A 25,263-nucleotide genomic window follows, 5' to 3' on the forward strand; every position below is an offset into this window, starting at 1 on the left:
TTAATAGCAGAATATTATACTTAAATTATCTGATTTAAAAGTACTTAAAGTACACATTATGCAGAATAATATACATTTTATAACGGGATAAATATATCAGTTTTATCAGGTTTGGGAGGCTGTAAATGCAAGTCCAACTTTGCCCCAACGGTGGCGCTAGAGTGCTCAAGGTAGTGGCACATAATTTGGTGGAAATGATAATGAGACTGTCTCCAGAAAGTGAGCCAGATTTCACAACTTTTGACCAGAAGGTCCCAGGAGCTGCCTTAGACTGCCACTGGATGGGGTGGGGGGTGGGGGTGGTTGTTGATAATACAATAATCAGAAAACCTGGAATCACTGTTGGTGCCCTCTGACTCTGGGCCAGTGCCACCTGGCGGCCTCTCTCTATACACGCTCATGTTTAACTTGAGGTCAGATAATTACCCGGCAGGGTGGGGGGGTATGAAGATTGTACTTGTTAGGACAGACATTTATATTGTACCAGTCTTTTCCTCTTTACACACCAGCTGTAACATTAATGTACTGCCCAAATAACTGAAGTGGAGAGAGAGAGAGGGAGAGAGAGCGAGAGAGAGAGAGAGACTCTGTTTAAGGCTGCAGGCTACCTGTCCGTCCTCCACAGTCTGCAGTGGGAAGTCACTTGAGCTCAGTGTGCCACTCAGTCTGCGCATGTGGGTGAAAACAAGTGCGACGAACTCCTCGAAACGTCTCAAGTCCCCAAACAGCGCACAGTGATGCCGCACAGACTGCGCCCATTCGTGCTGCGTTTAAGCGGAATGAAGTCATAATTAAAGTACCTACCGCCGCGGCGCGAGAGAAGGGCACCGAGCGCTGGGACTTTTTGAATGGGTTTGGACGTGCGCGCTCTGGCTTTGCTCGGATGGGATGCACGGTGAGCTTCATCTGCTGTGAAGAGGACTTTCTGCAAATGCCTGTTTACCAACATGAGGAGGAAAAGAAGAAGGGAAGCCCGGACAAGGTAAGAAGTTGCCAGGAGGAGAAATGCGCGGGTGGCAAATGTGCGCAGACACACGAGTGGGCGTCAAATTTGACAAAAGAGCAGACAGGGGTGCGTGTCTGTTCAGGTTGTTTTCCCTGCAGGCTGGGCATGTTTATTTACTTACACATGTTTGTGATATACAAGCCAGCTGACTTTCTTTATGTAGGACATCTGATAAGACGTATCGACCTTTGGTTCCACTTGGCAGACTCGATTCCAGGGAACCTCCTCACACGTCCAATTGTCTATAGCAATAAGTCACTCATTTAAATGCAGGATATATCCAGTTCTCGTTAAATGAACAAGAAACAGCCTGCTCCCCATCAATCCAGGTATAGTGTGTGTCTAATTCCAGCATAGACAGGCATTCAAACAGTGCTCCTGCGCAGGAATGAGGTAAACCATTCACTACTATGGATGCCAAGGGCAACTCTGAGAAGTCCAAGTTCAGTCATGCTTTTAGTCCATGACAAAAACATGGGATCTACCTGTGGTGATGTCATGGAAATAATTCAGTTTCTTCCTCTTAGCTTCTGCTGGTGGGTCTGTGCTGGTAGATCTTTCACAAGTTGTCTAACATATAGCTGCTCTGCACCCAGCGGTTCAAGTTTAAATTGTAAGCCAGTGTGGTCACTGACCTGCTCCGCATCAGTTCAACACTTGTACATATATTTGAACAAATCTTTCAGCTTCTGTGTGCAGATAAACAGCCCACCTCTCAGCACCTCACTGACAGGAAAATCAGCTCTGTGTTTGCAGGCTCGCTTTGAAGATCAGTCACGATGCCAAATTGCAGCTCCAACGAGCCTCCGGTCGCTTTGCTGTAATTTAGAGGTAATCATGAAGTTTTACTAACTTATTTTCCCCACTCAAAGCTGATGTTGTATTAGGCTTGCTGCGCACAATGAGCTACAGTACTGTACTAAAGTCTTGAGAAACTCATCATTTCTTCATATTTTGATTCCAAGGCTTTTTCTGCTCTGATCAGATTTTCCTGACTACAGATCAGCACAAGACACGCGTCTTTCCCCAAAGGTGGATATTATCTAACACTCTTTTCCTCTTTCCTGTGGTCTTCAGTCCATAAAGTTTGCATTTGCACAATGAGAACCCCGGGGTGTCAGGGTCATTCAGCTTGACCTCGGTGCTTCCTTGCAATCTTGTTTTGATGCACTCTCTTACCCCCCCAGCCTGCTGATGTGTGGATAAAGGCATGCCTGTAGTGGTGTAGGACACGCCACTTCTTGCTCGACCTCCTGAAGCTCTCCTGGCTGCTGCTGCTTACGTCGACCTGTGTTTCTAAAAACGATGTTGCGGCTCATGAGCCACGTTGCAGCATTAATTGTAAGACGGCCCAGATTCATATCCTGTTGCAGTCCTAGCAATAAGACAGTGGAAACAAAATGGGATGAAGCACGTTTTCAGTTTATTGCGGAAAGGAATAAAAATGGTGTAGAGAGATTCTGCTTCTGCAGAGCCTGCTGGCTGAGTGAGATGAACGAAGGGTTATTGAAAGCCTTGTCAGGTGCCAAGGATGGTAAGGAGTAGTTTCAGTTTCCCTGGAAAAACCACCAACAAAGTTGCGTTTTTTTTCCAGTCTGGTCCCTACAGTGTCCCACTGTGTGACAATTCTCTGTCTAAATGGCGATAGTGTGCCACTTTTGGCTTTAATCTGCCAAAAGAATACAATAAAACAAGATGACTAGTGAAATTAGTAGTTTGGTATGCTGGCCCACCAATTCAGTAGCTCATCCAGTGGATTGATAGCTCATGGGGAATGAGTCAACTTCTCATTTTCCTCATTTTCCAGTCAGATACCAGTTATGGCTGCTCATTGGTCAAATCAGCAGCTGGCTTTAGCAAGGCTGTAGGCTTACCTACACTGTATTTGTGTAGCCGCAGTGTAGCAATACAGTGGCAAGATTTAAGACATCCTGCCTTGTCTGACAGAAATAGTAACTTCAATTCAGCACCTGTGACATTTTATACTTTAGGTGGACGTATTAAGATCATGTCCAGTGTGCCAGTTGGTCCACTTCCATCGAGGCTTTCTCAACATTTCTGAAATGCTCCCACTTGTTCTCATTCTTTCAAAAGTATGTGAAGGTATTACTACACTCTTTCGCTCCAATTAAGCGTTTCAAATGGAGAATCCGCTACATTAAGCACTGCTCAAGACCAACTAGTCTTAAGTAGAAATGACTCGAACTCCGAGTCTGCTCCACTGCATGTTTAGTAACCACTCTGTGAGCTTCATGTGAATTTTTCAGGACTCTCTCAGTAACAGACAATGAAGTGGTCTTTGTGGTAATTTGCATGTGACTTTTATATGGTTTTGAGCAGTGCTTCATCATTTTTTAAAATTATTTCTATTTATTTTTGTTGTTTAAAAATGCCAAAGAAAGAAGAGTGAGAACATTTTAGAAATGTTTTTGGAAAAACACCTGAATTAAACTGAAATGGAATAGGTGCATTTTCGAATAAATAACTTAATCTTAATATACTGCTTAAAAAAGTAAAGGGACACTTTTTAATCAGTTTATAGCATCAAATCCATCAAACCTTTGGGATATTGATCTGGTCAGTAGCTGTGGATGTTGTTAGTAGGGTAAAGCCATACCTGGACCCTACAGAGGCTGCACAGGTAGTCCAACTCCTCCAGGATGGCACATCAATACATACCATTGCCAGAAGGTTTGCTGTGTCTCCCAGCACAGTCTGAAGAGCATAGCAGAGATTCCAGGAGACAGGCAGTTACTCTAGGAGAGCTGTACAGGGCCATAGAAGGTCCGTAACCCATCAGCAGGACCGGTATCTGCTCCTTCATGCAGGGAGGAACAGGATGAGCACTGCCAGAGCTACAAAATAACCTCTATCAGCCACTGGTGTGAATGTCTCTGATCAAACAGCCAGATTCAGACTCCATGAGGGTGGCCTGGGGCCTGACGTTCTCTAGTGGGCACTGGGCTCAGTGCTTGGCACCGTGGAGCCCAACTGGCATTTGCCATAGAATACCAGAACTGGCGGGTCCATTGCTGGTGCCCTGTGCTTTTCACAGATATGAGCAGGTTCACCCTGAGCACATGAGACAGACGTGAAAGGGTCTGGAGAAGCCGTGGAGAACGTTATGCTGCCTGTAACATTGTTCAGCATGAGCGATTTGGTGGTGGATCAGTGATGGTCTGGGGATGCACATCCATGGAGGGACACCCAGACCTCTACAGGCTAGGCAACGGCATCCTGACTGCCATCACGTATTGGGATGAAATCCTTGGATCCATTGTCTTATCCTGCGCTGGTGCAGTGGGTCCTGGGTTCCTCCTGGTGCTCGACAATGCCAATTCCTAGCACATTACCTATATCAGTATAGATATCCAGCCCGCAACACTGAATTGGATAAGCGGTAGAAAATGGATAGAAGGATGGATGGAGATCTCATGTGTTTTCAAAGTGTTCCTTTACTTTTTTTTTTTTTTTTAGCAGTGTATTTCCATGTGATAGTGGTATAAATCTCTGATGATGCCAAGTTCCTGTTTCCATTGCAGAAAGGTGAGAGCATCCCAGAAGTTGTCGCTGTATTCTACCCTACCCCTTATAGTTAAGTATATGTAGCATTCTTCTATTAAACATTTCTATTTTTTTTTTTTTTAATCCAAGCTGTTCAACAGTCTTTCCATCTAACTGTGGCAACTGCACCCCTGGTAGGGAATCACCTCATGATACCATGTCTATCAGTACTGTGGAAGGAAAATCCTTTAATCTCTTAAATAATAGGCATTTATTGCCACCATAGCACAGACATATACTTTATATTAACCAGTGTAATCCTGCGCTGCTTGGAGGTAACACTGCAGACACACTTTTAGAGCGCCTCGGGTGACTTTTCCTGGATGTTTTGAGCTGCCCGGTGGCGCAGACAAACAGCTGGCACTGAGGCATGTAGGGCTGTGGGTGCACAGGGAGCTGTGGGAAATGAATGCCCTGACTCTGCCAGCAGAGCTGTGGTTGAAGTAATGAAGTGGTGCTAAAGTGTTGAAAATAGTCACTCATGTGAGGTAGCCAAGTGTCAGTCATGCTGAGCGTAAACAATCAGTAGTCGCTTGAAGGAACAGTGAAAAAGCAGCTCTAGAAGTGTGGATCTGTGTTTCTGCTGTTGCTGAGTTAGTTTTGCCTCACTTTTTAAAGAGAAACTAGCTTAACAAGCATCTTAAGCCTTAAACTTGACTAAAAGCCGTAATCCTTTGTGTTGAACACCTTTGCTTCCCTGGCTTTATTTACGTTGCAGTTTTTTGCATATCATTTGTTTTCCTTTTCATGTCTGTGTGTGCATTGGCGATGTACTCAGGTCCACAGAGATTGCTTCTTGTGTGATGCTTGTGGGTTTGCAGAAGGTAGTTTTGACTACACCTGTCAGCGGCGCTCAGGGAGACTCATGGCACCGAACTTTGAAGAGCGATAACGATCGAACAAACCATAAAAACAAGGCTTTGAACTTTATGAGGGGATCTTGAGCTTCAGGAAGAATGCTGTGTGTTTTGCCTCTAGTTGCTGTGGCACAATGGGAATGCATGGACTGACAGATGACTGGCAGAGGGACAGAACATAATCTGACAGCAACAACTTAATTTTTTTCTTTAAACTGTGGTGTTAATGGACAAAGATGCATTTATACTGTTATACCGACACAGATTGGCATCGAGGTTGGGTTTTATTTTGACCACATGCTCAGTAGGCGTAGTTTCAGAAACTAGTCAATGTCAGTTAAACCCAAACTCTTTCCCCCAAACCCTAGATGGGTCCCCAATGACCTGGTCGATGTTAAGAAGTTAAACTACATTTGTGTTTTTAATGCAAATGCAGTTTAAACAACCCTGACCCTAAAAACAACACTTTGTAATGTGTAAAGGTAGTTGGATCTGTCAGAATCCAACTACCTTTACACATTACAACAATTAGTCTGCTGTTCAGTCAGAAACAGCAGACTAATTGTTTGTGATTTGCTAACCAGTTTTTAGCCACGCTCCGTTTTGGTTCATCTGAAAAAGGACCAATGAGCTTTTGCAGTGGTTGATCCCCAACCCTACTTTAAATCACATCTATAGGGAGTAACCTAGAAGCTACTTTCAGCTGCTCCCTTGTCACAAGGGGTCACCTCAGCGGACAGTGCTGCATGTTTGATTTGGAGTTTTACCCATTGGGGATGCTCTTCCCCAACGGGCATTTGTGTCTCTGGCTGGAATCGAACCAGCGACTTTTCACTTGCCTAGTGGCTACACTTTGGAGCCACTAGGGGGAGAGAGTACTTTATTTAAGCTCCAGAGACTATGACCTGGATGACTGAGAACCCACATAGACATACTACCATGGCAGATATTTTCTATCTGACAGAGGAGGGTAACCAGATTTCTAGAGGGAGTAGTCTATTCTGTAAGATTGCTGACAAAATGAGCTGCTCTACTTTTAACCACATTTGTAGAAGCAGTAGTCTGTTTTAATAGTTCCTGCCTGATAGAATAAACCCCACTAGTTTAAAAGGAGGAATAAACTATTCTGAGAGATACCACCTACCTGACTGGATGGGCTACCCAACCTGTGACCATATTCTTCAACCCAACAAAATGAGCTGAACCTTTTCATCACATTTATTAAGGAAGTAACTTATAAAGATGAAAAGGTGGATAAGCTGATACGGTTTTCTGTTGACTGACTGGCTGCTAGGCCTCACAGGCAGCTACATGAACTTGACTTCTTGACCATGTTTGCAAATTTGGGAACTATTTTAATGAAACTGGCGAGCAGTGCGGTTAATTGTATCTATTTGAGAAGTGTGTTTTGGTGAGTGTAACTGTAATATTTTATACACTTTATGGATTTTGCTTGATAGCTAAGCTAAATACACAACATGGTGGTGGACAAAATGCTAATGGCGAACCACAAAACATGATGTTCAGATGTTTCTTTTGCACACAGACTGTGCAGCAAACCTGTAAAATCTGCTTGTCAGGTATCAACGACCATCTCACAGCCGAATGACCAATCACAGCAGAGCCTTCCTCCTGCTGATCCACACTATCACTGACTCTTTCAGTTTGAAGCAAATGCTAGAGTAACCACATCATATCAAACTTTGGCAAGCTGCCTCCAGCTCAGAATAGCCGATTGAATTCCTGGTGACAAGTGGTGAGCAGCTGATGTAAGTAAAAAAAAAAAAAAAAAACAGTTCTGCAGTAAAAAAAAAAAATCTCCTTGTTTCATTCTGTCTTTGACCGTGAAAAGCTTCTACTATCTCAAAAAGGTATTAGCTGAATGAACCGCCTTTCTTTCTCTTATTTTGCTTCAGTTTCTCACCCTCCCTTGGCTTTATAGGCTCATGAAACAGACTGTACAATGGTAGGTTAACTTGCACAAGTATCTGCACCTCAGCTTAAATTAGAGGAAATTTGTAGGCTATTGCATCCTTGTAATTGCTCTGCCTTTTTAAAATATGCTTTTTGTGAAGCCAGCCGGGGCACACCCTAAGAGATATTTAGCAGACCAAGCCATGTGGGTATATTAAGAGTGGATTCATCACGTGGCGGGAAACATGACTCCAGTGAAAGGTCTATTGCTATGTATGCTGCTTTGTCAAGTGGGTAATTGTTTGGTGGCACGTGCCATGCACGCCAGATAAGCTGACAGTAAATTGAGCATTGAGGTAATAGACAGTCAGAGAGGTAATTTAAATACTTTACACTGGTATCAAGATAAAGTTGCTTTATAAATGAATTCCATGTACCATTAGTTTGAAGTTTAAAAAATACATACAACATCGGGTACACGTGGCATGCACATTTACATGTAAACAAAGTGTGCTTTGTTAGTGTGAAAGTCAATACATGTTGCTAAATGCTGAGCATTAGTACTGAGATTGTTGTGTTTTAAAGATAAATTATTAAGTTTTTGATTGCTAAAAGAGAACAGCTGGGTTCACGGTTTGTTTTGCGTTTCTTGCTTGGATCTGCATTTAGAGTCTGCTTACCTGCTTCATAAACACCCAGAATCCCCTAATGTGGGGCCTCTGTTAGGTCCACCAACACCCTGGAGAAATCTCTGGCTTCAGCTGACTTTCTGTGCTACTGCTGTTGTGTACTTTGGCTGCCCAGCCAGCAGTGAACAGTTTGTTTTAGCTCCTGCGCTCGGAGCAGCTCTCCCTTACAGTTCTATACAAAGCAGTGGGTCCAGATGCCTGAACAGTTAGGTCAAAGCAGAATCAGAAATGATGTGACCATTTGTTAAAAAAATGATCATTCTTCTGTAAGTTAATGCATTCAGAAAAAAATATTGCTCATTTAAGCGAAGTCTAATAACTGGTTTCCTTTGCCCTGTAGATCATGAGATTTCAAGGAGATGAACAGTGCTTAAAAGTATTTTCCCCCTTCCTGATTTCTTATTACTTTGCATATTTGTCACATTTAAATGTTTCCAATCACCAAACAAATTTTAATATTAGGCAAAGATAACACGAGTAAATACAAACTGCAATTTTTTTAATGGAAAAAGATTATCCAAACCTACCTGGCCTTTGTGAAAACGTAACTGGCCCCTAAGCCTAATAAGTGTGCCAAGAACTGCAATCAAGGGTTTGTGATAACTGGCAGTGAGTCTTTCACATCCCTGTGGAGGAATTTTGGCGCACTCTTCTTTGCAGAATTGTTTTAATTCAGACACGTTGGAGGGTTTTTGAGGATTGACGGCCTGTTTAAGGTCATAACAAAGCATTTAAGTCCAGACTTCGATTACGCTGCTCCAAAACCTTCATTTTGTTTTTTTGAGCCATTCAGAGCTGGACTTGCTGGTGTGTTTTTGATCATTGTCCTGCTGCATAACCCAAGTGAGCTTCAGACCACAAACTGATGGTCAGATGTTCTGCTAGAGAGCAGAGTTCATGGTTCCATCAATTACAGCAAGTCGTCCTGAAGCAGCAAAGCAGCCCCAGACCATCACACTACCACCACCATGTCTGACTGTTGTTATGATGATCTTAGTTTTCCTAAGTCTCAGGGATCATCAGGATGTTTTTTTTGGCAAATGAGAGACGAGTCTTTGTGTCCTTATTGGTCAGCATTAGTTTTCACCTTGGAGCTGTCCCATGGATGCCATTTTTCCTCAGTCTCTTTCTTATTGTTGAATCATGAACTCTGACCTTAACTGAGGAAAGTGAGACCTACAATCCTTTAGATGATGTTCTGGGTTCTTTTGTGACCTCCTGGATGAGTTGTTTTCTTGGAGTAATTTTGGTAGGCCAGCCACTCCTGGGAAGGTTCACCACTGTTCCAAATTTTCTCCATTTTTGAATAACGGCTCTGACTGTGGTTCACTGGAGTCCAAAAGCCTTAGAAATGACTTTGATTGATGGATGTCAGTAAATTTGTTTCTCAGCCGTTTCGTTGGATTGTGGCATGATGAGTTACGCTTTCGGGAAAAAGACTTTCCCACAGCACCTTATTGATTATATTAATTCTAGCAGTTTAAAAAAAAAATCATTTTTGAGTGCATTTGGGATTGGCAGAGGTGTTTTTATAGCTTTCCTAGGCCCAGACCATCAGGAGGTCATGAGGTGAACTAATTTCTATTGGATGGTTCCTGCTCCTCTGCCTGTAACGCTGCTGCCTAAGGAGTTAGTTGTTGTTTTTTGACAATAAAGCCAATCTCATGAGGTCCCAGCCAGTTCACAGCAAGTTCACAGCCTCAACTGTGGGATGTAGTTGTAGTTGAAGAGGCCAGCTGTGGACTCGCGCCTCTGGAGTTGAATGACAGTGAAAGTGGGAGGCCATTGGAGAAAGGTGTGAGACAACCACAAGAAACTGTTCTAGAAAAATATTTTACTTCTTCTGAATAGATCTCGTTGACCAAAGCCTCGCTCTTTGTTACCTTGGAGAGCTGAAAAAAGTTATGGAGGGGTGAAAGTGCACTTGAACCAGCATTTTCTCTTTTGCCCAGCAGGAGGTCGCTCACTGGCTGGAGTCGTATTGTATAAAGGTCTGTGTGAGGACCACCCTGCTTCTGACTTGATTTATGACCTCACTAAAATGAGTTTGTGGTTTTAGTCACTAAGCCTCATTTATAACAGTGTGATGTTCATTTTGTAAATCACTGTCTGAGAGTAAAATGCATGGTAAGTTGGGGTATGTGGTGGAGGAGTTATTACCGTGTTGGCATGCACGGTGTCCTCGGTTTCTCTGTGAGCTCTACGGCCGAGCAGCGGCAGCATTGATTACCTGCTGTGCTAGAAGAGTGTATGGGGGATGTTACCCCTACCCTGCAGGGGTCAGGGGTGGTTGGGAATTAATTATTAGTTCTTTTGTTTGTTTGTTTTTTGTGGTAATTATAGATATTTATTCCTATGGAAAAGGATTGCAGACTTTTTAGCTGCAGTCAAGGAGTTCAGGCATGTTTGAAAAAGATCTTCAGGATCAAAATGTTCCCTGTGGATAAATGTTTTAAGAAATACATTAAATTGAAGCAAAAAGAGAGTGTAGATTGTTTCCACATTTTTGCACCTCAATTAAAAGAAAAGAAAACAAAAAAACTCAGTATGTGCACCTGTTTTTTTTTTTTCTCTAGACTTTAGTTTTTGCCATTGTTTCATATTTTTCCTAAAGGTTTCTGATTATTTGGTTTGATCAGAGTTCTGTTAATAAAACGCTGCTGTTTTGAAGATGTCTTTATTTTGATGATGTTCTCAGTTGCTGATGCTGGACTGGTCTTCATGGTTAGCGCTGTTATTGTTCTCATTTGAATTAAACCAGTCTCATTCCTTGTTTGGCTCGTGCTGCTATAAAAACGTCTCCATTAAATTTGATTAAAAATTTAATTGTACAGTTGGATTTAACATTTAGTGCATTTTCATTTAGATTTTCCTTCTTTCAAATATGTACATTTTTCTGTGAAGCCAGACTTGACTAGAGCAGCTCTGTGTAAGTGCTTTTCTCTCAGTATAGTAAGCACTGATCTAGGGCAGGTGTCTTGACAGCAGTAATGTGCTGGACTATCCCTCCTTAAGAAATGAATCCTCATTTCATTTTGATGCCTGTCAAGCGCCGCTCTCTATCTCCCCTGTTTCTGAATTCCCACCAAAGTGTCAGACGGCAGGCGGGGGCTTTCCTGCCATTTGAAGATTTTTGATAAAGGTATGCGGTGAACTGAGAGTTACCTGCCGCCCCATATTGCATTCCAGTGGATGCTTTAGCTGTGGGAAACAGTGTACCCTCTGTGCTGTGTCCCTGGGGAGGCCTATCATTTCACTCCTACCTGCCGGCACTGACCTGCACATGGGCTGCAGAACAAGACGCTCTCTGTGTGTTCCTCTGTGGAGAGGTGCCCACTGTGTGCTTGACCCGGGGAACGGCTGTGATGCCTCAGCAAAGTTAACCCCTGTCATTTTCCCTTTTAATGCCTGTGCACACAGGAATTTGACTTCTTGCACACATTTTAGTGTGATGCTGCAGGCTTTTCAATGGAGCATGTGACAATCTGGACTGAATGATTTATTGTGTTTGACTCCATTTACACCCCACTCTGCATTTAATCATTTGTTATTATTAATCTCTGGCTCTCTTCCACAGTGTGTCTTTTGTCCTGTCTCTCTCCCCTCAGCCCCAGCTGGTCACAGCAGATGACTGCCCCTCCCTGAGCCTGGTTCTGCTGGAGGTTTCTTCCTGTTAAAAGGGAGTTTTTCCTTCCCACTGTCGCCAAATGCTGCTCATAGGGGGTTATTTTGACTGTTGGGTTTTCTCTGTAATTATTGTAGGGTCTTTACCTTATAGTATGATGTGCCTTAAGGCGACTGTGCATTTTGATTTGGAGCTATATAAATAAAACTGTCAAATACATACATACATACATACATACATACATACATACATACATACATACAGGGTTTGGACAATGAAACTGAAACACCTGGTTTTAGATCGCAGGGGTCTCTTTTTGACATTTTGCTAACTCCTCTTAATTGGAGGGGAAAGCGAAATGTCAAAAAAGCAACTTAAAGGGCCAAATTGTCATGTTTTTGACATCAAATCGTGGACCGGAAGTACGGGGCGTGGCCGGATGTGGCCCACGGATCGCGAGTTTGAGACCCCTGGTGTAGGGCCTCCTTTTGCGGCCAATATAGCGTCAATTTGTCTTGGGAATGACATATACAAGTCCTGCACAGTGGTCAGAGGGATTTTAAGCCATTCTTCTTGCAGGATAGTGGCCAGGTCACGACGTGATGCTGGTGGAGGAAAACGTTTCCTGACTCGCTCCTCCAAAACACCCCAAAGTGGCTCAATAATATTTAGATCTGGTGACTGTGCAGGCCATGGGAGATGTTCAACTTCACTTTCATGTTCATCAAACCAATCTTTCACCAGTCTTGCTGTGCGTATTGGTGCATTGTCATCCTGATACATGGTTCGGTAGTCCTTGGCAGTGACGAGCCCATCTAGCACAAGTATTGGGCCAAGGGAATGCCATGATATGGCAGCCCAAACCATCACGGATCCACCCCCATGCTTCACTCTGGGCATGCAACAGTCTGGGTGGTACACTCCTTTGGGGCTTCTCCACACCGTAACTCTCCCGGATGTGGGGAAAACAGTAAAGGTGGACTCATCAGAGAACAATACATGTTTCACATTGTCCACAGCCCAAGATTTGCGCTCCTTGCACCATTGAAACCGACATTTGGCATTCAAGGCCACGTCCTCTGTTATATTCTGTTAGTGTTTCGTGTGACTTGTATAATGTTACAGTAGATCCTGCATCAGTGATTTAATCTGTCAAAATGGCAGCCTTCAGATTTTTCTATCGATAATGGAAAGCTTTCGGCTAACACAATCTCTGGTGTCATGTTTAGGCTCGGATTTTTGGACTCCAGTGAAAACTGGTATTTGATTTCTAGGTTGTATCTGGACACCCAGTTTTTATCATTATTATGAAAGTCAACAGGAAGGTCAGGTTTGAGGTCCACTTGCATGTGCAGGTGGGCCAGAGCACTCCTGAAGAGTGATCTAAACATAGTAGGAGAGCTGGAAATGGTCCAGAGGTTCGTGAGACCTCGAAGGGGTCTGTGGCCAAGTTTAGATCTGTGAAGGTTTTTTTGCTTTTTATCTACCAAGTATAGATCATACAAAAGATGTAGCCAAGATGTAGTCTAAGAACTATAATTGAACTATACAAACAAAAACTTTTCTTTGATGCAAAACTTTAATAAGAATGTTTTTATAGTAAACGTTACAGTTTCCTCCAAACTGCAGTAAATTACAGGATCCTTTGAAGTGCTCTGCTACTGGAAAGGGGAACAAATAATTACATGAGAATCAAATGGGTGCTTTACACCCACCTTTACCTGATATATTTTACCTTCTCACACAAAAGCAAGTGCAGCACATTTATTTAATAAAATAACTGTCATATACTTACATCATTTTCCAGTATGTTTGCAATGTCACCAGTAGGGCTGCAACTAAAGATTTTGATAGTAGAATAATCTGTCAATTATTTTCAAACAATCATTCAGGCATGCTTGATGCCAGTGTTTCCAGGAGGCTAGTGGGAACGTTGCTCCAAGTGTTGAAGATGGCTTCATGAAGGGCATCCACTGTCTGGAACTGATGTCCATTTTTGTAAACTTCCCTTGCCATCCATCCCCAAATGTTCTCAATTGGATTTAGATCAGGGGAACATGCAGGATAGTCCAAAAGAGTGATGTTATCCTCCTGGAAGAAGTCCTTTGTCAGGCGGGCATTGTGAACTGCAGCATTGTCCTGTTGAAAAACCCAGTCATTACCACACAGACGAGGGCCCTCAGTCATGAGGGATGCCCGCTGCAACATGTCCACATAGCCAGCTGCTGTTTGACGCCCCTGCACAACCTGAAGCTCCATTCTTCCATTGAAGGAAAACGCACCCCAAATCATGATGCCCCCCCCCCCCCCCCCCCCCCCCCCCCCCGACTGTGCCGTGTAGAAAGCATCTCAGGTGGGATCTCCTTGTCATGCCAGTAACGTTGGAAGCCATCAGGACCATCAAGGTTAATTTTTTTTCTCATCAGAGAAGAAAACTTTCCTCCACCTTTCAATGTCCCATGTTTGGTGCACCCTTGAAAAGTCCAAACGGGCAATTTTGTGGCGTTGAAGAAGACGTGGCCTTTGAAGACCTCTTTTGTTTCTGAAGCCCTTCCCTCGCATATGCCGTCTGATGATTACTGGGCTGCAGTCAGCACCAAGAATGGTCTTAATTTGGGTAGAAGCGATGGCACGTTGTGAGAGGCCTTGCTTATGCAGCTCAACAATCCTACCACGTTCAAAGTCAGTGAGCTTTTTTGCTTTTGCCATCAGGAGGTCTTGACAGTGTAAAGACTTGACAGAAAATGACATGGAATCCAAATTTTTGCACAGCTTTTGGCTTTTAAAGGCTGTGGTCTTAAACTTTTGATCAGCTGAAAAAAAATCACGTTTAAGTGTAAGAGATTAAGATTAAGATTAAGATAGTGTTTATTTGTCACATGCACAGTTATACACAGTACAATGCACAGTGAAATGTATTTTGTACCTGCAACCATATATACACACACATATAAATAAGAAGAATAAAAATAAAAAAAAGTAATTCACACTATACACTATACTCTATATACTATACACTATGCACACTTTTATAAATTATAATATTTACATTGTGCAATAATGGTCCAGTTAGGGCTCAGAGTTGAGCAGACGGATGGCTTGTGGGTAAAAACTCTTCTTCAACCTTTCAGTCTTAGCCCTCAGGCAGCGGTAACGCCGGCCTGATGGGAGCAGGGAGAAGAGAGAGTGTCCGGGGTGGCTGGGCTGTTTTAGGATCTTCATGGCCCTCAGCCTGCACTGCTTGGTGTAAATGTCCTGCAGGTTGGGGAGGGTGGTTCTGATGGTCCGTTCAGCTGAACGAACCACCCTTTTTAGGGCCATGAAGTCCTGCTTGGTGCAGTTTCCCATCCAGGTGGTGATGCTCCCACGCATGATGCTCTCGATGGTGCAGGTGTAAAAGTTCCTGAGCACCTTGAGTGGGAGCTTGAAGTCTCTCAGCCGCCTGAGGAGGTAGAGACGCTGTCTGGCCTTCTTCACAGTGATGTTTATGTGATGAGTCCAGGACAGGTCCTGTGAGATGGTCACTCCCAGGTATTTGAAAGTGTCCACTCTTTCCACCTCAGCACCACTGATGACAAGTGGATGGTAGTCCCTCTGCTGCTTCCTGCTGAAGTCCACGATCAGTTCCATTGTTTTGCTGACGTTGAGCAGGAGGTGGTTCTCCTGGCACCAGTTCTCCAGGCGGGAGACCTCTCTCCTGTAGGCTGTCTCCTCATTGTGAGAGATTAGTCCCACAACAGCAGTGTCGTCAGCAAACTTGATGATGACGTTGGACTCTGACGTCGCCTCGCAGTCATGGGTGTACAGTGAGTACAGCAGAGGGCTGAGCACACAGCCTTGGGGGGATCCAGTGTTGAGGGTGAGGGAGGATGAGGTGAGGTGACCCACTCGTACCACCTGTGGTCTGCTGGTCAGGAAGCTGTGAACCCACCTGCACAGGGATGGGCCCAGGCCCAGGTCCAGCAGCTTAGAGACCAGCCTGGAGGGAACTATGGTGTTGAATGCTGAGCTGTAATCTACAAACAGCACTCTCACATAGTTCCCCTTACCAGTGTCTATGTGTGAAAAGGTCTTGTGGAGGAGGAAGGATATGGCGTCATCTGTGGATCTGTCTGGCCGGTATGCAAACTGTAGTGGGTCGAGGGTGGTGGGCAGTGAGGCGGTGATGAATGTCTTGATGAGTCTCTCAAAACACTTCATCACCACAGAGGTGAGCGCTATGGGCCTGAAGTCATTGGGGCTGCTGGGGTGCGGTTTCTTTGGGACAGGGACTATGATGGACTTTTTAAAGCAGGTGGGAATCACACACAGTTTCAGTGAGAGGTTGAATATCACTGTAAACACAGGTGCCAGCTGGTCAGCGCAGGTCTTAAGGACACGTCCACTAATACCGTCTGGTCCAGCCGCTTTCCTGGTGTTTACACGTCTAAACGCCCTCCTCACGTCGCGCTCCGTCACAGTGAGTGTCTCCGCCCCTCCGGCCGGGAGCGCAGCGGGCTGTCGGCTGGCTGGCTGCAGCTTGCAGCATGCAGCTTTCAATAAATTCCCTGCTCAAAAGTTTTTGTCTCTTGTGCCGATTTCTTCTTTTAGCATTGTGAAGCTCTACTTAGAACCTTCTTAAGATCCAATAGTGCAAAAATGACCCAGATCCCCCCTCAGCTAACAGTTCCTGATAAGAGGAATGTTCATCAGCAGCCTTGGTCTGGGGATACCAGTTCACACAGGTCAGAAGTCAGGGTAGTGCGGGGGTGTAGAGCATCTGTTTAGACATCCAGGAGAAAAATGAGATACCCGGCTATCCAAGGCCGGTCAGGGAGCCAAATTTCAGATACTACAATTGTTTTGGTACAGGCTGTCACTGATTAATTTGCCGACAGCCTTACAGTCTTGCTGGAATGTCTCAATGGCGAAAAATCCAATCATCCGAATTTTCGTGGTTCTTTCCTCGCCACGCAGAAACATACACTTCTCCAAGATTTAAGCCATTTCACCTGTGGACGTGGACGCCGCTGGCCTGCGAGCCTCAAGACTCGCATCCAACTTGCTGTGCAGCTCCAGCAGATACTGAGTGTGCGCTGCTCTGCACATACCTTCATACTGGCCAGGCAGCCTTACCAAGGCCCGAATGGCTGCCCAGACTTTACTAATTTTGCGTTAAATCAGGTATCCCCCAAGTCCAATCGGAAGAAATCCTGTTATCAATAGGCCTAATATGTATATGTCTTCCACGTCCTCAATCGACAGTGCAGCCAGGCACGTAATCTTTCACTCTCCCCAAGAATCCATAGCGTTGCCAGCTGGGTGTGTACCACTGGGACAAGAGGGTTCTCCTCGTGGAGAAAATTTGATCAATAGCGTTGAGAAATCAGCTGATCAGATCCATAATTCTAATTTCCAGTTCAGAAGATGTGTAGAGAGAGGCTCTCAAATGCAGCAAAGCAAGGTAGATAAGGAAGGTTGGGAAGAGAAGAAAAAGGTGTCCACCTCTGCTGAGAGCGAAATAAAGCTTCAAATTAAATCAAAAAGATTTTTCTGTGCAAAACAACCGAAAAGAAGAAAATGGATGGATCGAAACACCTGAAAAGTTTACAGATGATTCAGTTCATGAAGAGGTTTACTATTCAGAATGAATGAATGCTAATATTAATGCGAAGATTAAAAAAAGGAGCCAACATAGCTGATCCTATTGTCCTTCACTCATTAGCTAACATAACTGAAATGGTGGCACTTAGTAAACATCATCCATGACTGCTTGTTTCTGACAGGTAAACTAACAGAAACATTACTGTACAAATATTAACAGGTATCAATGCGACACACTAAAACGTACCCATCCAGAGCTGACATCACAGCTCCAGGGTGCCAGAGTTTTAAATGCTCAGCATTGCAGTGATGCTGCTGTGGAGGGAAAGCTCACTTTGCATAGTCTTCATTCAGCTCTATTTTTGTTTTGTGTCAAATGCTACCACAACTTTGACAGTCTGACTCCATTTTCTCCACCCTCCTCTCTGTTCCCATATCATCCTGTAGTGTATTGCAGTTACAAAATCATATAAGTTGAAGAAAGTGGATGGATGGGTTATAAAATATGATGCTTCGATGATAAAATTACACGTTGACTAATGTTTGTAGTCGACATCATTGATTACGCTGATGAATCGTTGCAGATTACAGGATATTAGTTCTTTTCTCTTTTTCACTCATCTCTATAATTTTCCTCATAACTGCTTTGATCCTTTGCTCATACTAAGGCTGCTGGTTTGTGTCTGGATAACTTTAGTTTTAGCCATTTTTCCTTTCTTAGCTTCTTTAAAATATCCATCTGGGTGAGGGTGATTTAAGTGTCTGATTAGGTTTGTTGGTACAGGCGTTTTTATGGCGCTCCCTTCATGTTTTACTTCGTCACTTGCAGCAAGGAGGTTCCACGCTTATGTTAGTGTGTGGCGGTGAGCGTGCATGCGATTATTTGCCTGCGTTGCTGTGCGTGTATTGCACATGCATGAAATGGATTGGCTCGCAATCAGACGTGAGGCTGACCGGCCGATCACCGATCTGTGCCGGAGCTCAGTACGGATCAGTGATCGGCCGGTCAGCCTCACGCATGTCCGATGAAAATCGTGCAAATCTGGTCCCTGGCTGGCCGATTGGTGCATCTCTAGTAGTCTCCATGATGTCACCCACCGGTTTGTTACGTTGTGTTTTGATTTGTCATTTGAATAATCCTCCTTCATGAAACATTTAGTGACCAAAATTTACAAAAACTACTTAATGTTTTATACAGTATGACCTGAAGTGAGTGACTGAGTCCATAAACTTATCAGGAAACAGTTTCCAGAGGTCATGTCAGAGTTTCTCATAGACTTCTATAGGACTTTTTGCAGACACGTATATAAAACAGTCAATAAAAAGAATGCAGATTTAAGGCACCTCCGTGCTAGCTTCACGTTTCAGACCCAGAAGGCGTGTCCATCTTTTATCCTGTTTAGAAAGAAAAGCTTGCTTACGAATAGCAAATTTGAACTCTTTGGCATTAAATATCAAATGTAGTGATAATGCACTTACATCAAAAAGTTCTTTTGTCAGCAGCAGGCGTGGAATTGTTCGACTTTTAGCTTTTTATTTCTTTTGGGAGTCCAACAGCTTTCTACTTTTAAAGCTTTGCGGGCAGAGGATGTGTGAATCCGATGAGCGGATATTTCTTTTCCAAATAGCCTTTCAGGACATTACTGATGCAGCGATGCGTGACGTTGCCCACAAAGCCTCTGGAACGAGAAAATAAAGGGATACAAAATGAGCTTCTTAAAGTGTCTTTAATTCACTTGGCAAAGCACAGTGGATAGAATGACAGTCAGAATAATAGATTAAGGCAGAGAGCAGCTAAATTTTCCCTCCAGAGCCCCAGTTGTTTGCTTCTTTTCTTAGGATGTAAAGCTGAGATCTTACTTCCACCTCGGCCTCAGACCTTGTGGCATCAGTTCTACATAATACACCCTGTTTAGCCTTTTACCATCCAGCTTCGATGGCTTTGTGTAGCTGTGAATGTGGTCTTTCTATGCTCCAGTTTTGTTGATATTTCTTTACGTGTGTGTGAGAGTGTGTGCGTTTGAGGGGGGGGGGGGGGGGTTCTTGTCTTCGCTCCTAATACTTGGCGAGGCGATGTGGCATTCACTCTTGGCAACGTTGAAATCCCACAAAGTCTCGCTCTGGGGGCTTTTGTAACCATTCACAACACTTCCGAGTGACTGACAGGCAGCTCGGCTCTCCCAGGTCGCATCCTTTTTGCCTCAAAATGTGTCTTTTGTTGATATTTGTGCCTTCTCTCTTTTCCTGGGGTCTTTTTCACCAAGGTCAGATGCCACAGGGCTCCAAGGGTAATTGCTGTGACAGTGGAGCAGAAGTTAGGCTGGGCTGCCCAGGTCGCCCAATCATGTTTTCATCATCGGGAGAATGTTTTCTTTGGGGACGTAATAAATCCCTTCTTTGACATGCTGCATTTACTCTGAATACATACAGGAAGAAAGACCCCAGATTTTTTTTTCCTCTCTATTTTGCACTAATGCTTGTAACAAGCTGAGGCAGATCTTTGTTGGTAGTTTGTCTTCACTTTTTTTTTTTTTTTTTTTTTTTTAAAGGGATAGGTTTGCACACTTACACATTCCTCCTAGGAGGAATTTCATAGGTGTTTGTACTGGAATGTGGTTTCTGGTACTTAAAACAAGTGTTGTATCAAATAATGTAAGTAATGGATTCTATAACTCAGTAACTCTGTAACTAACTCATCATTGTTTCTTTGTGTATTTTTGCATAGATACAGATCTTTTATTTCATGTGTGGTGGAGCCTAAAATGCAGGAGGACAACAGTGGATTGTTCTGCTGTGAAAGCTCTTGATGCCGTTATTATTGCTAGAACAGGAGTTGAAACTCAATAGCTTACCATTAAAAATGAGAGAAAAAAGAGGCGTGCTTCACGTTCCCGTCCTGATCCCTGTTAATGAGAGCAGGCGTGTCCCGCTCCATGCACAGGGTGAAGGAATCTTTAATTAAATCACACTCTTGGACACGATGCTGCACATGTGTTGCACGCGCCTGAAATCCTACACAACCACGACGGCATGCCGCACATTTATGTCACATAGGCCCAGCTGGGAGTTCATTTACAGTGACTCCAAGGCTGTGTTCACACTGAAGCTGAAAATGTCCTGATTCTATTTTGATTCCCATGTGTATGGTGGGGTACTTAAAATTATATCTAGATGATTGGAATGTGTCTGCAGATTTTCTACATCTTCTTTTTATGTTTATAGATGGCTGTCATTGTCATGACTCCAGTTGCATTTGTCTGCTGCAGGCAGGGATGTAAATAAGTGGCACTGGGCTTATAGGCTTTGGCCATCAGTGTGTTGCAGCGCTACTCGGTTATGGCAAAAACTCCTCAGTCTTCTCACATGGATGCTTGCAGAAGAGCATTTCTCACATTTAAATGCACTGGGTAGACGTTTCAGCGTGCGGGGGTTGTGTTGTGAAGTTGGAATATTTTAGCTCATTCGTTGAGCATTTCTGAAAAGAGTTAACCTAACCAACAAGGAAAAACTAAAGTAGAAAACAAGTGGTAGTGAAACAAACACTGTGGTCAAAAGTACTGGGCACCTACACGTTACACCTACAGGAGCTGCATGGCCATGGAAACCCATGCTGTGAAGTTCCCAGTGCACAGCTTTTGTCCTGATGTTAATAACCTGCAGTTACTGAGTCAGCAGAGCATCAGTGACTTTTACACACTGTTTACCTCAGAGCTCGGCGACCCCGCCGTCTAACTTTACGGGGTGAGTTTGCACGATGCCTAAATGCTTCCACTTTGCATCCTGTTACAGTACCATGGTAGAATCCAGTGAGCTCTTTGTAGAATGACCCGTTCCTTCTTAAGTGTTTGTAAAGGCTGACTGCATGGCTTGGTGTAGGTGCTTAATTTTTATACACCTGGGATAATGGAACTGAAAACACCCGAATTCAAAGATCAAGAGGCCGTTTGGCCCAATACTTTGGTCCATATAGTGCATCAGTGAATGAAAATCAAGTGATGCAGCTGCAGAAAACTAAGGTCTCTTGGCTGACATTTGAATTTCTCCACCATCAGCTCTCCAGCCTCCTGAAAAAGACGTGGTTTAAAGAAAGAACAGTTAACTCTGATATCTTACCTGCTTACCTCTGCCTCTCTGGGGGTATCTGACAGAATACAGTAATCCCTCACTTATCGCGTTCCAGGACCACCCGCGATAAGTGAAAATCTGCGAAGTAGGGACGCTATATTTATTTTAATACTTATACATTATTTTAGTAGTTATACACTATTTTAAGTTTTTATAAACCCTCCCCACACACTTATATACCAAATATATACATTACTGTACAACACGTACTACGCATATGAAGAAAGAGTACCGCAAAAACCCGCGAAACAGTGAAAATACCGCAATAAATATTTTACAATAATATTGACTGAAAACCCGCGAAACAGTGAGTCAGCGAAAAGCGAACCGCGAAGTTGCGAGGGATTACTGTAGCAGTATTTGAGAACCCCTTCATGATGTCATTTCAGTTGTAGTTTAATTAACATAGGAACGAAAAAGTCTAAGAAGAAAACCTACATTTCCAAACACATTACACCTGGATGCGATAATGGACAAATCCCAGACTGCTGAAACCTCATTTATGCTCTGGACAAAGTTTCTAATGCTAATTTTTATAGAAAGAGGACACAAGCTTTTATCCTCCCTCTCTCACTCTGAAACACTTTAGAAAGAAAACTGTTCAGTGACACTAAAACAGCACATTTTAGGGCATTAAGAGGAAGAGGATGGATGGATAAACAGACTCTAGGTTCCTGACAAAGATATGTATTTAATTGCACATTTAGCAGTTGAAATATTAGTACTGGCTGAATTTTTTTTGTTTTTGTTTCTTTGTTCACGTTGTCTCCAGGTTCATCTTGTTATATTTGCATGGGACAAAGACCAACTATGCTTCATCTGTGTTTGAAAACACTCATCAAAGCAAAGCAGCAAATGAATTCATATGGCAGTAAATGGGTGTAAAAAGCCTAAAAGCATTTGGCTTTAATGCGGGTCTGGTTTCGTTGGTTCTTCATGGACTTTCCCAGACTGAAAGAATGACATATTGGATTACCAAAATTGAGGGGTTTTACCCTTTAATCCCACTTCATTTTACATTATGGTAGTCACAGGAGTTCTGAGAACATAATCTGCTGCTTCTTTGCCTTCTGCGTGCCGAGCTTCGTGGCATGACTCTGAAAATAGCCTGAATACCTCCACCTTATTGTATTGTGTTGTTAGGTCTGTGTATCAACTCCGACTAGAGGCTAATATTTCTTTGGGTATGCAAGTAATATAGTACTTGTTGACGTGGAATGGTGACAATGATTCATAGTTACATAAGAATAGAGTAGTGCTGAGTCACTATATTGCTTTAAACTGTTATTCTACCACTAAATGTGCTTTAATTAGACTGATGGATGTTTGAATTTGTACTGTAAATGATAATTAAGTAATTAATCTTTACAGCAACATGACATTACATCACAGTTTATGGGTTAAAAAAAAACAACCAAAATCTATTAACCTGCTACACACTATCTTTGGGGAAAGCTTGGCCTCCTCCTTTTTGACATTACAGTAATGGATTTAACAGCCTATTGTTAGATAAAGTGCCTTTAAATGGTTTTAGATGAAGCTGAACAAGTTACTTTAAGGACTGCATTATCAGCGAGCAGCTCCCTCCGCCGCGACACTCTTACTTATCGCTTCACTGGATGGCATTCCTCTCTCTGCACTTTCACTTTTGTGGCACATTCCTGAGATCTCTTTTGTGCAATTGTCTTATATTACTGCTAAGCTCCACCATAACGGGGCCTGTAACACATGTGCATTCTTAAAATTAGACTCTGGGATTAGCTCTCAGCGTGTCACGGTCTTTTATGGAATAAAAAAGGTGAGCTGCCAAAACTGAGGCCCGGCCCGGGGGTGGGGGGGTGCTTAAGCATGGTATTCCTTAAGAAGGGTCTAGGCTGTGATTGTCAAGTTACTGACCCACGCCTCGCTCATCACGTGTAGTCCCAAAACACCACGGTGGCCAAAATGGTCCAGGCTTCACAATAGGACTTCAATGGTGACTTCATCCCTCATTATGTTTAGTGTGTGTTTCTCACTCTATCAGTTTAATGTCTGTTTTCACTGATCAGGTGGTTGATGAAGGACCTCCAGCTGTTTCCCGGTAAAGGTTTTAATGGTGGTTACAGGAAAAAGTGCTGCTGCTTTGGATGCTACAAAAATGTTTCCCTTTTGCTCCACCTGAGCTCACCATCTCGGTAACGGCTCCGCCTCTTTGCACTTGCCGCATGTGTGCAGACAGACTGCACGTAAAACAGCTGCTGCTGTTGTGTCATCAGTGTTTTTGTTGAAAAACTGGGGGCTGCATGAGCTTCATGTTGTAATGCTTTTTATTCACAAACGTCCTCCTAAATACGTTTCTATTGCAGATCTATTTTTAGTTGCTAATCAGGGATTAAAATATAAAAAATATTTTGATGGAGCCCCTCGGAACTGGTGATGGATCCTTCAGCGCCTGCTAGCAAACCGTGGTTATAGCGATCCATTCTGGTAACTAACAGCTGAAATAAAGAAAAAAGAAATAACAGCTGAAATTCTCAGCACAGCGAGCACAACACACACACACAGGGTGTAGAGAGCAGCGGAGGCATGGAAAAACGTGTCAGTGACGATCCACTCAGTATTAAAGGGTAATTTTTCCAAATGATGGATATCTGGCGGAGCGACTATTTTATTTTATTTTATTTTTTTAAATAATTGAATTATTCGAGTTACTTGAGGAATCGTTGCAGCCCCAGATCAGAACCACTGAAATGAACCCATAAATTACTGCAGATGGAATAACAATCATTGAGGTGGCATGACGGTGCTGGTGTTAGCACCGAGTTGGGAGTTTGGTGGAGTTAGCAGGTTCTCCCCGGGTGTTCCTGCTTCCTCCCGCAGTCCAAAGACATGTTAGGTTAACTGGTGTAAATGTGAGCGTGTGTGGTAGTCTGTTCGTCCCTGGCGACCTGCCCAGGATGTACCCCGCCTCTTTCCCTGTGACAACTGGCAGAGGCTCCAGCTCCTCCCGCAAACCTGAATCGGATGGATGATCCTGTCTGAAGTCAGATTTCTGCAAAATCAGAAATGTCATTTTTATTAACTAAGTTGGAAAGTGATGTCTCAACATATTACATTTTTAGACTTTTTTTTTTGTTGTAAACTTTGTAGCTTGTTAAATCACTGTTGCATGCCAACCTGCATTATGATGAACAGTGTTAGTATGTTTAGCATATAATTTAGAGACTCTGTAATCTATAAAGAAACATTTTCACCTGTTGCTGCCTACCAGGAGGGATGAATTTAACAGTTTAATGAATTTGGACAAGAGGTGATAATAAAAGAGAAATGAAGGATCCAGCAGAGGGGACGGTCAGACCAAATGTGAACAGGCCCTAGTGTTGTTGGACTGGATTCAGTGTGTTTGACCTGAACAGACTTGGAGAAAGAAACCCCGACAGCAGCAGCATCACGCTCTGCCAGTTAATGAGCAGCCTGAAAAGCAGGGCAGGCCTTTATTTCTGAACTTCCCTGTTGACTCTCTGAATGAATGTGTTTCTTTTGACACTAGACAAAATTTTACTTTCCTGTGGGGGGGGACTTTAGACACTTTTTATCTATTTGACGAAGAGCTATTCGAGTGTAGAGTTATTTGCTGTTTGATGCATATCTAACTTAAATGCCAGTCTTATTCTAAGCCCCATAAATCACCCTGCAGAGCTCAAATCCGCGAGCCTGCATGAATCAAACACATCAAGATGGCAGAAACTTGTTTGCACTGCATTATCTCAGACACTGGCCAAACATTTGGACTACCACAGCTCTTTTATCTGTCAGAAAAAAAAACCATGTGACACTGTTTGCTTGGCATCTGGGTGGGACTGTGCCTTTGACTGCGCCACTTTGTCCGTGGTCAAAGTGAAAGAAAAAAGAGGAACGCAT

At 43.3% G+C, this 25,263-nt stretch overlaps 1 protein-coding gene across 4 annotated transcripts in view; it reads left to right on the forward strand.

Annotated features, from left to right (window-relative positions):
• The first annotated feature begins 727 nt into the window (after window positions 1-727).
• The window catches only part of tns1b (tensin 1b), a 210,939-nt gene continuing 186,403 nt past the window's right edge, over window positions 728-25,263 (forward strand). For 3 of the 4 annotated variants that reach the window (XM_030757954.1, XM_030757955.1, XM_030757956.1), the window contains exon 1: window positions 729-982. In XM_030757954.1, the coding sequence (XP_030613814.1) occupies window positions 884-982 (99 nt within the window). In that variant the 5' untranslated portion in view covers window positions 729-883. Of the gene's footprint in view, window positions 983-25,263 lie in introns of all 4 variants that reach the window. The other variant, XM_030757953.1, reaches the window with a different exon arrangement.

The sequence above is a fragment of the Archocentrus centrarchus genome, chromosome 21 (assembly GCF_007364275.1).
Source record: "Archocentrus centrarchus isolate MPI-CPG fArcCen1 chromosome 21, fArcCen1, whole genome shotgun sequence".
NCBI classification, from domain to species: Eukaryota; Metazoa; Chordata; class Actinopteri; order Cichliformes; family Cichlidae; genus Archocentrus; species Archocentrus centrarchus.